Source organism: Hemicordylus capensis, chromosome 1 (assembly GCF_027244095.1).
Source record: "Hemicordylus capensis ecotype Gifberg chromosome 1, rHemCap1.1.pri, whole genome shotgun sequence".
Lineage (NCBI taxonomy): Eukaryota > Metazoa > Chordata > Lepidosauria > Squamata > Cordylidae > Hemicordylus > Hemicordylus capensis.
Window position 1 is genome coordinate 186,421,313 of NC_069657.1, and position 13,035 is coordinate 186,434,347.

Consider the following 13,035-nt stretch of genomic DNA (forward strand, 5'->3'; position numbering starts at 1 on the left):
CATTCTGGAAAGGGAGGAGCCAAGTGGCAGTTGGTCGTAGCTGAGCCAATGGAGTGGGCCTTGTTGCCTCACCTTTCCTGATGCAGCCAGTGGAATGTCTGCTAATGGAGACCATTCTGGAAAGGGAGGAGCCAAGTGGCAGTTGGTCGTAGCTGAGCCAATGGAGTGGGCCTTGTTGCCTCACCTTTCCTGATGCAGCCAGTGGAATGTCTGCTAATGGAGACCATTCTGGAAAGGGAGGAGCCAAGTGGCAGTTGGTCGTAGCTGAGCCAATGGAGTGGGCCTTGTTGCCTCACCTTTCCTGATGCAGCCAGTGGAATGTCTGCTAATGGAGACCATTCTGGAAAGGGAGGAGCCAAGTGGCAGTTGGTCGTAGCTGAGCCAATGGAGTGGGCCTTGTTGTCTCACCTTTCCTGATGCAGCCAGTGGAATGTCTGCTAATGGAGACCATTCTGGAAAGGGAGGAGCCAAGTGGCAGTTGGTCGTAGCTGAGCCAATGGAGTGGGCCTTGTTGTCTCACCTTTCCTGATGCAGCCAGTGGAATGTCTGCTAATGGAGACCATTCTGGAAAGGGAGGAGCCAAGTGGCAGTTGGTCGTAGCTGAGCCAATGGAGTGGGCCTTGTTGTCTCACCTTTCCTGATGCAGCCAGTGGAATGTCTGCTAATGGAGACCATTCTGGAAAGGGAGGAGCCAAGTGGCAGTTGGTCGTAGCTGAGCCAATGGAGTGGGCCTTGTTGCCTCACCTTTCCTGATGCAGCCAGTGGAATGTCTGCTAATGGAGACCATTCTGGAAAGGGAGGAGCCAAGTGGCAGTTGGTCGTAGCTGAGCCAATGGAGTGGGCCTTGTTGCCTCACCTTTCCTGATGCAGCCAGTGGAATGTCTGCTAATGGAGACCATTCTGGAAAGGGAGGAGCCAAGTGGCAGTTGGTCGTAGCTGAGCCAATGGAGTGGGCCTTGTTGCCTCACCTTTCCTGATGCAGCCAGTGGAATGTCTGCTAATGGAGACCATTCTGGAAAGGGAGGAGCCAAGTGGCAGTTGGTCGTAGCTGAGCCAATGGAGTGGGCCTTGTTGCCTCACCTTTCCTGATGCAGCCAGTGGAATGTCTGCTAATGGAGACCATTCTGGAAAGGGAGGAGCCAAGTGGCAGTTGGTCGTAGCTGAGCCAATGGAGTGGGCCTTGTTGCCTCACCTTTCCTGATGCAGCCAGTGGAATGTCTGCTAATGGAGACCATTCTGGAAAGGGAGGAGCCAAGTGGCAGTTGGTCGTAGCTGAGCCAATGGAGTGGGCCTTGTTGTCTCACCTTTCCTGATGCAGCCAGTGGAATGTCTGCTAATGGAGACCATTCTGGAAAGGGAGGAGCCAAGTGGCAGTTGGTCGTAGCTGAGCCAATGGAGTGGGCCTTGTTGTCTCACCTTTCCTGATGCAGCCAGTGGAATGTCTGCTAATGGAGACCATTCTGGAAAGGGAGGAGCCAAGTGGCAGTTGGTCGTAGCTGAGCCAATGGAGTGGGCCTTGTTGCCTCACCTTTCCTGATGCAGCCAGTGGAATGTCTGCTAATGGAGACCATTCTGGAAAGGGAGGAGCCAAGTGGCAGTTGGTCGTAGCTGAGCCAATGGAGTGGGCCTTGTTGCCTCACCTTTCCTGATGCAGCCAGTGGAATGTCTGCTAATGGAGACCATTCTGGAAAGGGAGGAGCCAAGTGGCAGTTGGTCGTAGCTGAGCCAATGGAGTGGGCCTTGTTGCCTCACCTTTCCTGATGCAGCCAGTGGAATGTCTGCTAATGGAGACCATTCTGGAAAGGGAGGAGCCAAGTGGCAGTTGGTCGTAGCTGAGCCAATGGAGTGGGCCTTGTTGCCTCACCTTTCCTGATGCAGCCAGTGGAATGTCTGCTAATGGAGACCATTCTGGAAAGGGAGGAGCCAAGTGGCAGTTGGTCGTAGCTGAGCCAATGGAGTGGGCCTTGTTGTCTCACCTTTCCTGATGCAGCCAGTGGAATGTCTGCTAATGGAGACCATTCTGGAAAGGGAGGAGCCAAGTGGCAGTTGGTCGTAGCTGAGCCAATGGAGTGGGCCTTGTTGTCTCACCTTTCCTGATGCAGCCAGTGGAATGTCTGCTAATGGAGACCATTCTGGAAAGGGAGGAGCCAAGTGGCAGTTGGTCGTAGCTGAGCCAATGGAGTGGGCCTTGCTGTATCAATTTTCTCTCAGATGTCGGCAATTGTATTGAAACTGTTGATTAGGTAATTAGGTGAACTGAGCGGTTGACAATCAACTTCTCCAGTGGAATGATCCCATCAGCACAAAGAGACAATCTGGGGCCCAAAGATCCTTCTACCACTAATGTTGTTTATATATTGCTTTTCAATTAAAAGGTTCTCAAAGCCATTTATACAGAGAAATAAGAAGATTGTGAGCCCTTTGGGGACAGAGAACTCTCCGAAAAGAAACACAAACTAGCCACCAGCAACAGTCACTGGAGGGATGCTGCGCTGGGGTTGAATAGGGCCAGTTGCTCTCTCCCTGCTAAATATAAGAAATTCATCTCTTTGAAAGGTGTCTCTCTTTGCCTAGTTAGCAGGGTTACTCCTTCCTGGTGCTGTGACAGCCAAAGGTGCTACTCTGCCAGCACATATTCCCAACCTAGGCACAGGCCAGATGTGCCATACAATTAAATTTTGACAACCTGGGTCAGGGTAGAAGCTGAGCGGGTACCAATGTAGGTCAGGGTTGCTATCAGTCCTATGTACAGAATTCACTGGATTCTTGGAGCAACCCTTGCAAAATAGAGCACTTAATATTTAGAAGTCAACTGATTACTTATTTCCAAAGCAAAACTTTAGCACCCAGTGTTTGTCTCTATAGTTTGAAAAATCATTCCGAAACTAAAAATGATTTAATTATCTTTTTAAGTGAGTGACAAGTACAAGCCAAAACTACCTGATTCCACCCCCAACCCTGCCACATGACATACTGCAATTCTAGGATAACGTGATCATTCCATGAGTCAAGATCTCAATATGTTACACTAAGAACCTTTTGTAAACGTTTTACACTCCAGCAGATTCCCAAAAAGGCTGAAACAAAAGCCTAATTAATGAACTTTGGGCTTTTTGGTTGTTGTAAGAAGAGGAAACTATATTTGACAAATGCAAAAAGAATGTAGCAATCTTAAGGCATGAGAGTACTCTTCTATAGATACTCTTCTATACACTCAAGTAGATGGAATGACTCAGCTTTTGAATCATGAGGGGGAAGTGCCTTTTGTTTAGGTCACTTATGGACAAAACTATAGTTAACAAGCCTGGTCAATTTACACACTCAACTACAGAGACTTTCCAGATTTTATAAGTACTTTAATTTATTTTCAAGATTTATATCCTGCCTTTCCAAAACGTCCAAATTGGCTGAACTTCATTCACTTTCACGGGTTCGCATATAGATGTATTATTGATTTTGGTTTGCAGAGTTTATTCAGTAGTATCTTTCTGGCATGTTCTTTTGTAAACAAGTGTGCAGGGCTAAGCACTGATCTCGGCTCTCTGCTGTCACAGGAAAAGACTCTCCAGTGGCATTTTACATTCAACAATGAAACTGTAGCATGCTCCCTGTGTCCTCGTCAGGGGCGTAACGATGGGGGGGCAGGGGGGGCACGTGCGCCAGGTGCCACTTGGCAGGGGGCACCAAAAAGTGCCCCCACTAATCGCCTGCCTTTGGCAAAAAAAAATTTTTTTTTAAATTTTTTATTTTTTTGGTCATTACGGAGATCTCCGGCGGGCGGGAGCTCCCATTGGCTGCCGGAGAAAACATGCCTACCATGCTGGTTGTCTCAGCTCCTCCCTCCCTGCTTGCTGCACGCACGAGGAGTGGAGCGGAATACTTGCTTTAGTTGAGAGAACAGCTGCTGCTGGGGACGTTCTGTGACTCTGCCTGCCTGCTGTTTGCCCACCACACTGCCCTCTGGCTGCATTTATTCTTCTGTTCTACATTAACAAAGTAAGTTTCATTGCTCAAATCTCTCTCTCCCCCGTGTGTGTTGTGTGTGTGAGAATGTCCCTACTCCCTTGCATAACGTTCTCCTTTTAGCTCTTCTGTGCTTTGCATAGCAGGCTTCCCCCCCCCCCCCGCCAAACCGAGGGTAGCTGCCTGCAAGTGGAGCCAGTGGCGCTCTCCTGGCTTGCATTGTGTGTGTTTCTGGCTTGCATTGTGTTTCTGGCTTGCATTGTGTGAGTCCCGGTGGGATTGCAAAAGGAAACTCATGCATGCAAGCCAGGAGAGCGACTTGTGGCTCCACTTGCATTGCGCGAGTTTCCTTTTGCAATCCCACCTCTGCAAAAGGAAGCTCATGCAATGCAAGTGGAGCCACAAGTCGCTCTCCTGGCTTGCATGCATGAGTTTCCTTTTGCAGAGGTGGGATTGCAAAAGGAAACTAGTAGTACTAGTACACAAGATCTTTGCAGCTCTGCTAATAATTACAACTTCTGGATCATCCCTTAGCATGGGGGTGGGTGGGGTGGCAAATTTAATTTGGAACTTATTAATATGATTTTTGAATAATGTTCAGTCTGTCTGGATTAATACTAGGTTTATTCTTTATAGCAGATTTTTATTAGCAACATACAGTCTACAACATTTTCAGCCTTGTTCATTTGTGCCTTGTACATATTGTAGATGTTCTGTCTCCAAAACATAAGTACAGCATCTATATTTTTGAAGGGGGGGAAATCCCATTTAATACAGTGTGAACAAATTGGTCCAAAAAAGTAGCAATGGGAAGTTTTTCTTTCTGCCCCTGTAGCTTTAATAAGATAGAGTGCACAAATATCACTTGATTAACAGCTGCGATATTAATTTCCCTTTTTGGTTGCTTGACTCACAGCGAGAATCATGTCAAGGCAGTGGAGAACCAATTAAATTGATTTTAATCTTTGTTAGGGAAGATAACATGCCTTTTTCTCTCCTTGTTTAAATAATTAAAGTTTCAGTAGGTATTATTTCTGGCTTTAAAGAAATTGGTATCTTAATGTAATGGAATCCTTCTAATTACATACTTTATAGTTTTTAAAAAGTTAATCACGGTTTTTCATTCAATGTGCATTTTGTTTTACATATTAAACTTATATTTTCCTTTGAGAGAGTTTTAAAAATAAGAGGAAATTGGGAAGGCTTTTTTAAAACAAAGAAAAATCTCACCCCTACTTATGATCTTTTTGATTTGCCTGTGTTTTTATTTCAAGCAAGTCAGATGTATATTGGGGGGTATTTATTTATGTGTATTTATTTCAAGCAAGTCAGATGTAATTGCAAATAGCATGCAGAAGATCCCAGGTTCAATCCCTACCTCCAGGTAGGGCTGGGAGAAACTCCTGCCTGAAACCTTGGAGAGCTGCTGCCAGTCAGTGTGGGCAATAGTGAGCTAGGTGGACCAATATCTGACTCTGTAGACAGCTTCCTATGTAATCAAACCATAACTTGCCCTTATGTTCAATCCAATTGGATGCATTCACATTCACAGCTTACATCCAATAAACTGCTAAGTAAGCCCTCCAAACTAGGATCACACAGTGTGGTTTGCAATTCTGGTATATGAAGGGCCCAAACCTCAGTTTTGCTGTTCAGGTGCATAAGCAAACGGTGATTTAATTAAACCAGGAGGTTATTTATTAAGACTGTGTATGAGAGGGAAGCAGAAAGAGGAAGAGATCATGGCTCAAATAATGGTGGCTGAATGTGGCCATTGAGTTTCCCAGGAATACAACCAACGTAAAGTGTGCTACAAATAGACATTATTATAGAATTAATAAACATAGAATATCTATGATAGACTAGAATATATGTCTATTATAATTTAAGTCTCTATTATAATATAAGCATAAATCTTGAATAGACTAGAATATCTATGATGGAAAAGACTAGAATACCTGTCTTGTCTTTTCCATTTTGGGACACAAAACCTATTACTATGTTTAAAAGCATTTATTTTCTGGCCATGAGGACTCCAAACCTAGGCTGTTGGTATGCAAGACATTTCTTTAAAATATATATTTCTAAAGAGCCTTGTAGCCTCATGTTTCCTTTTTCCTGTCCCAGTATACTTGCATGGATGAAGCCCACAACCCACATTTGACTATGGCTGTGACACATTTCCATATTTCCTGGGGCGGCCGGGTGGGGGGAGCGGGGGGGTGCAATTTCAGTGCTTGCCCCGGGCGCCGTTTTCCCTAGTTACGCCTCTGGTCCTCGTGCTTTGTTCACCTAGCCACAGGCAGGCAGGTGGCAGGGCATCTTCAGTCAATTCCCAACCATCCTGTCATCAAATTGTGGCTACAACCCATGCACACCTTTGCTGAACACAATGGAGCTCACTTCTGAGTAAACATTCAAAGAGTTAGGCTGCTAGGCATGCTCCCCAATGAACCTGTCAGGCTATTAAGATAATTGTCAAAGGCCCATCCTGGATGCCCCTGCCATCAGAGGTGGTACCCTGTCTCCAGAATGCTCACTCCTGACATACTTGCCTAGCATCAAATCTGATGCATTTCCAAGACTGGACAATGGCTTTCTTTTAAGCTGCCCATGCCTTTCAACAATCAATGATCAAGGTTTTAAAGATTAACTGATGGTGATACTTCCAGAGTTCCTGGAAACAGGAACTCTGGAATGTTACATTTAGAGTGGTTTTATCTGCAGTTTGCTTCTTAACTGCTGCTTTTATGTTTACTAGCATAACTTGTGCAGAGCATCTGCGTGCTAGTACCTGATTGCTCCCCTCACCCACTGCCACAGCCCCCCTCACCGGAGAGATATCTCTACCCTCACCTGAGCCACACTCCTGCTCCTCCTCCACCCCATTGCTTCCATCCCTCTCATCCCTCTTTGGGTGCTTCCATCCCTCTCACCCTTATTCCTCTATCCCTTTACTCCATTCCCCTCATTCTTCTTGGTCGCAGCTGCAGCATTGCTGGCACCAATTGGCCAAGCTGCAACCCCCTATCCCCAGAGACCTCCCTACCCTCACCCAAGCCCCACTCCTGCTCCTCCCCACAGGAGAAGCAGTAGTTGACCGGGCCCTTCCTCGCTGCCACCACGGCTGCTCGTTCCCCTCAGGTCGCTGACAGGCCTCGGCTCATCCCTTGCCTGCCTCGCTCTGCCAATGGCCTTGGTAGCCCCAAACAGCAGCAGTGGTTGACTGGGCCCTTCCTTGCTGCCACTGCCACCACGGCCGCTAGTTCCCCTCAGGCCGCTGACAGGCTTGGGCCCATCCCTCGACCTTCCTTCTTTCTCTCTTCCCCTCCCTTCTTTCTCTCTCCTCCACTCACTCTTAGTTAACAGACCTTGTTCATCTTGTTTCCTCGTCTAATTCGCAAAGCAGCAGCCTCCTTCTCCTGAAGGGGCTCTTTCCTCCCTCATGACCCCTCTCTTTGCAGACCCCTGCCCAATATCCTTTTATATATATTTAGATTCCTCTCCTCTACAATCAAGAACATCTTCTGACCAGTAGCAGTTGCTTTCCAACTGACTTTAACCATCACAGGCTCCTCCTCCCTTTCTGCATATGGAATCCCCACTGCCCAATCACCATGGTGCTTCTGCTCGTGAACTCTCACGAGAGCTGCCACACATGGGATTAGCCATGGGTACGCCTTAGAGAATGAGATAGATAGATAGATATTGGAATTCTTGAGACTCTTTTAATAGTGTTGTATGTTTTATTGTCATGGAAGCCATCCTGTGCACTCTTGAAGTGGATTATTATTAAGAATATTTATATACTGCTTTTCTCAACAAAAGTTCTCAGAGCAGTTTACCAAAGAAAGAAAGAAAGAAAGAAAGAAAGAAAGAAAGAAAGAAAGAAAGAAAGTTCCCTGTCCCAAAAGGGCTCATAGTCTAAAAAGAAGCACAAGGTAGACACCGCAACAGCCACTGCACAAGCACTGTACTGTGTTTGGATAGGAATTTTTGCTTTTCACTCATAAAATATAAGCATTACCACTTGAAAAGGTGCCCCTTTGCCCAAATAGCAGGAATGCTCAAGATACAAGATTCCTAAACAAACAAATAAAATGTAACTCAGGTAGCATAAGAGCTCAGATAGCAGGCTTACATTCTTAAGAACACATATGATGAACAATGCTGAATCATGCCAAGGCCTATCTTGGCCTGATTCAGTCTGTTTTTGACCCTGTTGTGTCCCAGTGATGTAATCTGATCTGACCCTTCCACAACCCCTTGTAAATAGCCAACATCCTTCCCCATCACCTGCCCATTTCCCTCTCCTCAAGCCCCTTCCACCTCACTTATCTTTCTTGATACTCTAGTACCAGCTGCAGGAGCATGAGAGACATCTTTCTCTCCCTTGCCTCTCCCTGATTCTGTGCACGGTGCAATCACTGCGTGCCAGATAAAAGGAGTGCTAGGAATAGGAGTTTTAAAAATCCATGTCAGAAGCAGTGGGAAAACTCCAATTTCCAACACTCCTAACGTCTGCCAGGCAGCCATCAGAGCATGCCAGACATCTGAGAGGTGGGAGAGTGGACAAAAATGCTGCTGGAGCAAAAGCGACAAAAATGGTAAGGGGGTGGGAGGGAATTTGGAGGTGAGTGTAGTGGTGGCTGGTGCTTCCTGGACCTCGTGTGTGTGTGCGCGCGCTAGGCAGGGCAGATGATGGGTAGAGCCACAGGAAGCGAGAGGTGGAGACAATTTTGGGCAGCTGCAAAGGTAGAGCCAGTACTAGGAGGGAGCCTTAGCAATAATTGGTAACGTGTAGATGTGTAGCTAACGAGTGGGATCAAAATACAAAACACACACACAAGCACACAAATCTCAGTTGCTCATCAGCAGAGTTACAGAGAAACATGGAAAACATCAGTTGCTTTATAGGGCTTAACAAGACTACAATAGTATCTATATTTGTATCTACCATGGCAGAATCAAAACACAAGCACACACACAGAGGGAGGAAGAGAACTTTACAAGCCAGAAGTAAAGTAGAGAACAGCTACAAAAGGCTGCTTTTGTGGTGAGTAAATACATCTTTAAGTCATGAGGGCAGCTCTGTCTGCCTGATTATTTAAAAAATGAATACTAATAATAATAAATAACAAGAAATAACTCTGAGCCAAAGTGGTATATTGGCTAGTGTGCTGGACTAGACTGGGGAAATCCAAGTAAAAGTCCCCATTCAGCTATGAAACTCACTGGGTGACTCTGAAGACAGTCAGTTATCTCTCAGCATACCCTTCCTCACAGGACTGCTGGGAGGATAAATGTAACCATGTGAACCACTCTGGGCTTCTTTGAGGAAGCACAGACTATATACATGTAAAAGTAAATCAATCTATATAACCCACAGGTAAAGCAGAGAACAACTACAAAAGTGGAGCACAAACACATTCTGAAGTTACAAGGGCAGCTCTGCCTGCCTATTTAAAAATTCATGCATACATAATAGAAAAATCACAGGTTTTTGCTTGCTGCAGCTCTAAACCATTTCATAAGAATATAAGAACAGCCCTGCTGGATCAGGCCCAAGGAAGCCCACAGCCAGGAGCTGAGAGCATGCCCTCTCTCCTGCTGTTACTCCCTTGCAACTGGTATTCAGAGGCATCCTGCCTCTGAGGCTGGAGGTGGCCTATAGCCCTCAGACTAGTAGCTGTTGATAGACCTTTCCTCTATGACGTTATCCAAACCACTCTTAAAGCCATCCAGATTGTAACTTAGAGGACACCATGGGAAGCAAAGCTGCACGGGGACACCCTCTCCCTATTCCATGCCTGCTAAACAGCTGGGTGCCACTCTCTGCCAGCCATTTATACAGATTATACAGCATTTATACAGATTGTTCGGCCAGCCTGCAGTGACTACAACAGCCATGGAATGGAGGATCATTCTGGTGCAGTCACTTGCACTGCCTAAGCCCCAGCAAAGCAGCATACACAGCTACAGGCATCTTAGGCTGCAAAAATCACATTCAAGGAAATCCTGGAGGATATGTTTGATTCATGCTGGAAGGCCTGACAGCTCATACAACAGTTCAGCATCAGAAGAAAATACAAATCCATTGTGTCAGGCTTCCATTTTCGGAGAGAGAAAAGGAGAATATGGAAAAAGTAAACAGGAAAGGATATAATTCCTACACATGAATGATTCACTTTCAAATTAATTTGTGACACAAAGTAGTTAGGTGGTTCCTTTTACTGAGCCCACAATCTTATTGCAGCAAGATTATGCCATCTTAACAAATGACAACTCAGTAATTTTTCATTCTTTCCACATTCAACATCGTATGACTTAATCTAAGAAAAATATCTGTTTTGTGACTCAACTCTCTGGGGCTATCATGGCAGCATTTCTTTTAACCAGTGCTTCAATGCAAAGTATCTCTCTAGATGGCATAATACATTTTCTAGTTCCTATTGGCACATTGGTGTCTATGCTGCTGTTTCATTTTCTTTTGCTTTGCATGCGTTTTAAGACTTGTCCCTATGCCTTCCACCTTTTATTTTAGAATGGCTCACTGCCATTTATAGAAACATTGGATTTATATGCCTTTCTCTTTTGTTTCTGTACTAATTTTGCTTAGTGTCATTGCACCAATAATGCATGCATGTTTCTGTTGCTAAAAAGGAAAACAAAATGTATCATGCCAGGGTGTATCTCTCTAGAAGAGAAAGACAGACAGAGGATAGATGGATAAACAGACAGAGGAACTGATAAATTGGAGAAACATAGGGCAACATGCCTACTTGGTGAGCCAGCGTGGTGTAGTGGTTAGAGTGCTGGACTAGGACCGGGGAGACCCGAGTTCAAATCCCCATTCAGCCATAATACTAACGGGGTGACTCTGGGCCAGTCACTTCTCTCTCAGCCTAGCCTACTTCACAGGGTTGTTGTGGAAGAGAAACTTGTATGCAGTACACCACTCTAGGCTCCTTGGAGGAAGAGCGGGATATAAATGTAATAATAATAATAATACTTGAACAAGAAACTTTGCCCTTCCAGTCTGATTAGTGGATAAACATATGTTGTGGAGGAAAAGCAAATCCAGGAACAACACTGAAATTAATGTCTTATATGGACAAAATGAAACTGACACAAGAGCAAAAGGTGGTAAAATGGCAACACTGATTCTAAGTCATGTAAATGATCAGCAAACAAAGACTGTAAACTTCATACTATTCATAACATGGCAGCAAAAATTATGTCCATTATTAGACGTCATTGTCAACAGCTTCTACTGTGTTCATTCTATCAGTGTTCAGGCAGAGGTATATTACAAAACACACAATGAATTATGAGAGAGAGTCAAAGGTACTGAGGACCCTTCCTTTTTTTGTTCCTTGACAGATCCATTTCTCACCTGCGATGCGATATGATACTTAGCTTCTGTAGCTTAATTGCACATGGAAACATAGACTATAATGGTACCTGTTGCCTGAGAGCATCAAGACGTCTTTTTCGTTCCTCCTCCTCATGGGCTTCTTTTAGCTCTGCTTGTTTTTTCTCCAACAAGCGCTTCTCCAACAGTTTTTGTCTAAACTGAACCCTTTGAACAGGAAAACATGAAGTCAATGACCAATCTAAAACTGGATGATCTTTGAATGAAATATGAGGAACAATTACAACCTTATCTGAGAAGTCTGACTAATCAATAATTTGTCTAGATGTAGTACCCCTGCTAATATTTATTTATTTATTTATGCAAAGAGGCACCTTTTAAACATGGTAATTCTCTTTATTTAGCAGCAGGGTGAGTAACTAGCCCTATCCACCCCCAGCACAGTACCTCTAGTGACTGTTGCTGGTGTCTATCTTACATTTCTTTTTAGATTGTGAGCCCTTTGGGGGCAGAGAGCCATCTTATCTATCTATCTATCTATCTATCATTAACTAAGGTTGTATCAGGCAAGCCCCGCCCCCACTACAGCCATGACCAATGAAAAAGTGGGGGCGGAGCTTACACATACAACTGTCGGGCCTGTCAAAGGAGCCATCCCTGCCATCTCCGCTGCCAGTACCCCATCGTCACCTGTCCTCCCTGCTGCCTTGGAGCAGCTTCAGGTTGGGGGGGAGATGGGACAGAGGGAAACAATGGGCGAGTAGGGGGGAGCAAAGGGAGGAAGGAAGTCTGGGGTGAGGGGAGTCAAGTGGGAGAAGACTGAATGATGGGGCCTTCTGTTGCCCTGCCAAAGGCAGAGTGTGGGCCCACCATCTCCATCTCCAGCGCCCCATTGTCACCCTTCCTCTCCACCACCCTGGGGTGGCTGAAGGCGGGGGGAAGGTGGGGCAGGGGGGCCGAATCAGCCAGGGGGGCAGGAAGGATATTTTGTTGCCTCCACTGCCATCGGGAATGGCAGGGGGTGGCAGGGGCAGAGGAAGGTGGCACAAGGAGCCGGATCGGCGGGGGGTGAGGGTGGGGGGGGGGGTTGGAGACAGGGAGAAAGCCCATAAATGTTCTGTGCCAAATCAGCTAGTTTATTTATTATTTCTCTATGTAAACTGCTTTGGAAAAATTTTGTTGAAAAGCAGTATATAAATATTTCTTGTTACTTTGTTGTTGTAGTAGTACATAGGTTACAGTGAATGTCCAAACTCTGGCAATTGACAACATTCAGATACAAATGCTGATAATCCTAGATATATTGTGTAGCTGAAAATAAATATATATTGCCAAGAGTTGCGTTTATGTGATTTGTCAGATTCACCAGTGTCTCCCTGTGTTTTGGAGGATTCACAACATTTATCAGGGATAAATTCCCAAATGTTAGCTATTCACAATTACAATATATAATGCAATTGGACCTTGCTGGCTGTGGCCTGGCACTTACCCCACTACACTGGCCACAGGTAGGGATCTACTCATGTGATCAGAAACCCTACAAAAGTATCTGCAAAGATATGTAGGCTCATCTGAGATGTTAAAACAATTGTGAAGCTTTCCACCACGATGCTGCCAACTCAACCCACATCACCTATGAATATTTATTCAGCACAGAAGATAGGTGTGTAGTAGCGGTGTGCATGAATGGTCCAAAA

General features: G+C 45.3%; 1 protein-coding gene across 8 annotated transcripts in view; it reads right to left on the reverse strand.

Moving 5' to 3' along the window:
• CCDC148 (coiled-coil domain containing 148) overlaps nt 1-13,035 on the reverse strand; it is a 210,139-nt gene that overhangs the window by 6,686 nt on the left and 190,418 nt on the right. For all 8 annotated transcript variants that reach the window (XM_053260049.1, XM_053260039.1, XM_053260092.1 and 5 more), the window contains one exon: nt 11,428-11,545. In XM_053260049.1, coding sequence (XP_053116024.1) covers nt 11,428-11,545 — 118 coding nt within the window. The remainder of the gene's footprint in view (nt 1-11,427; nt 11,546-13,035) is intronic.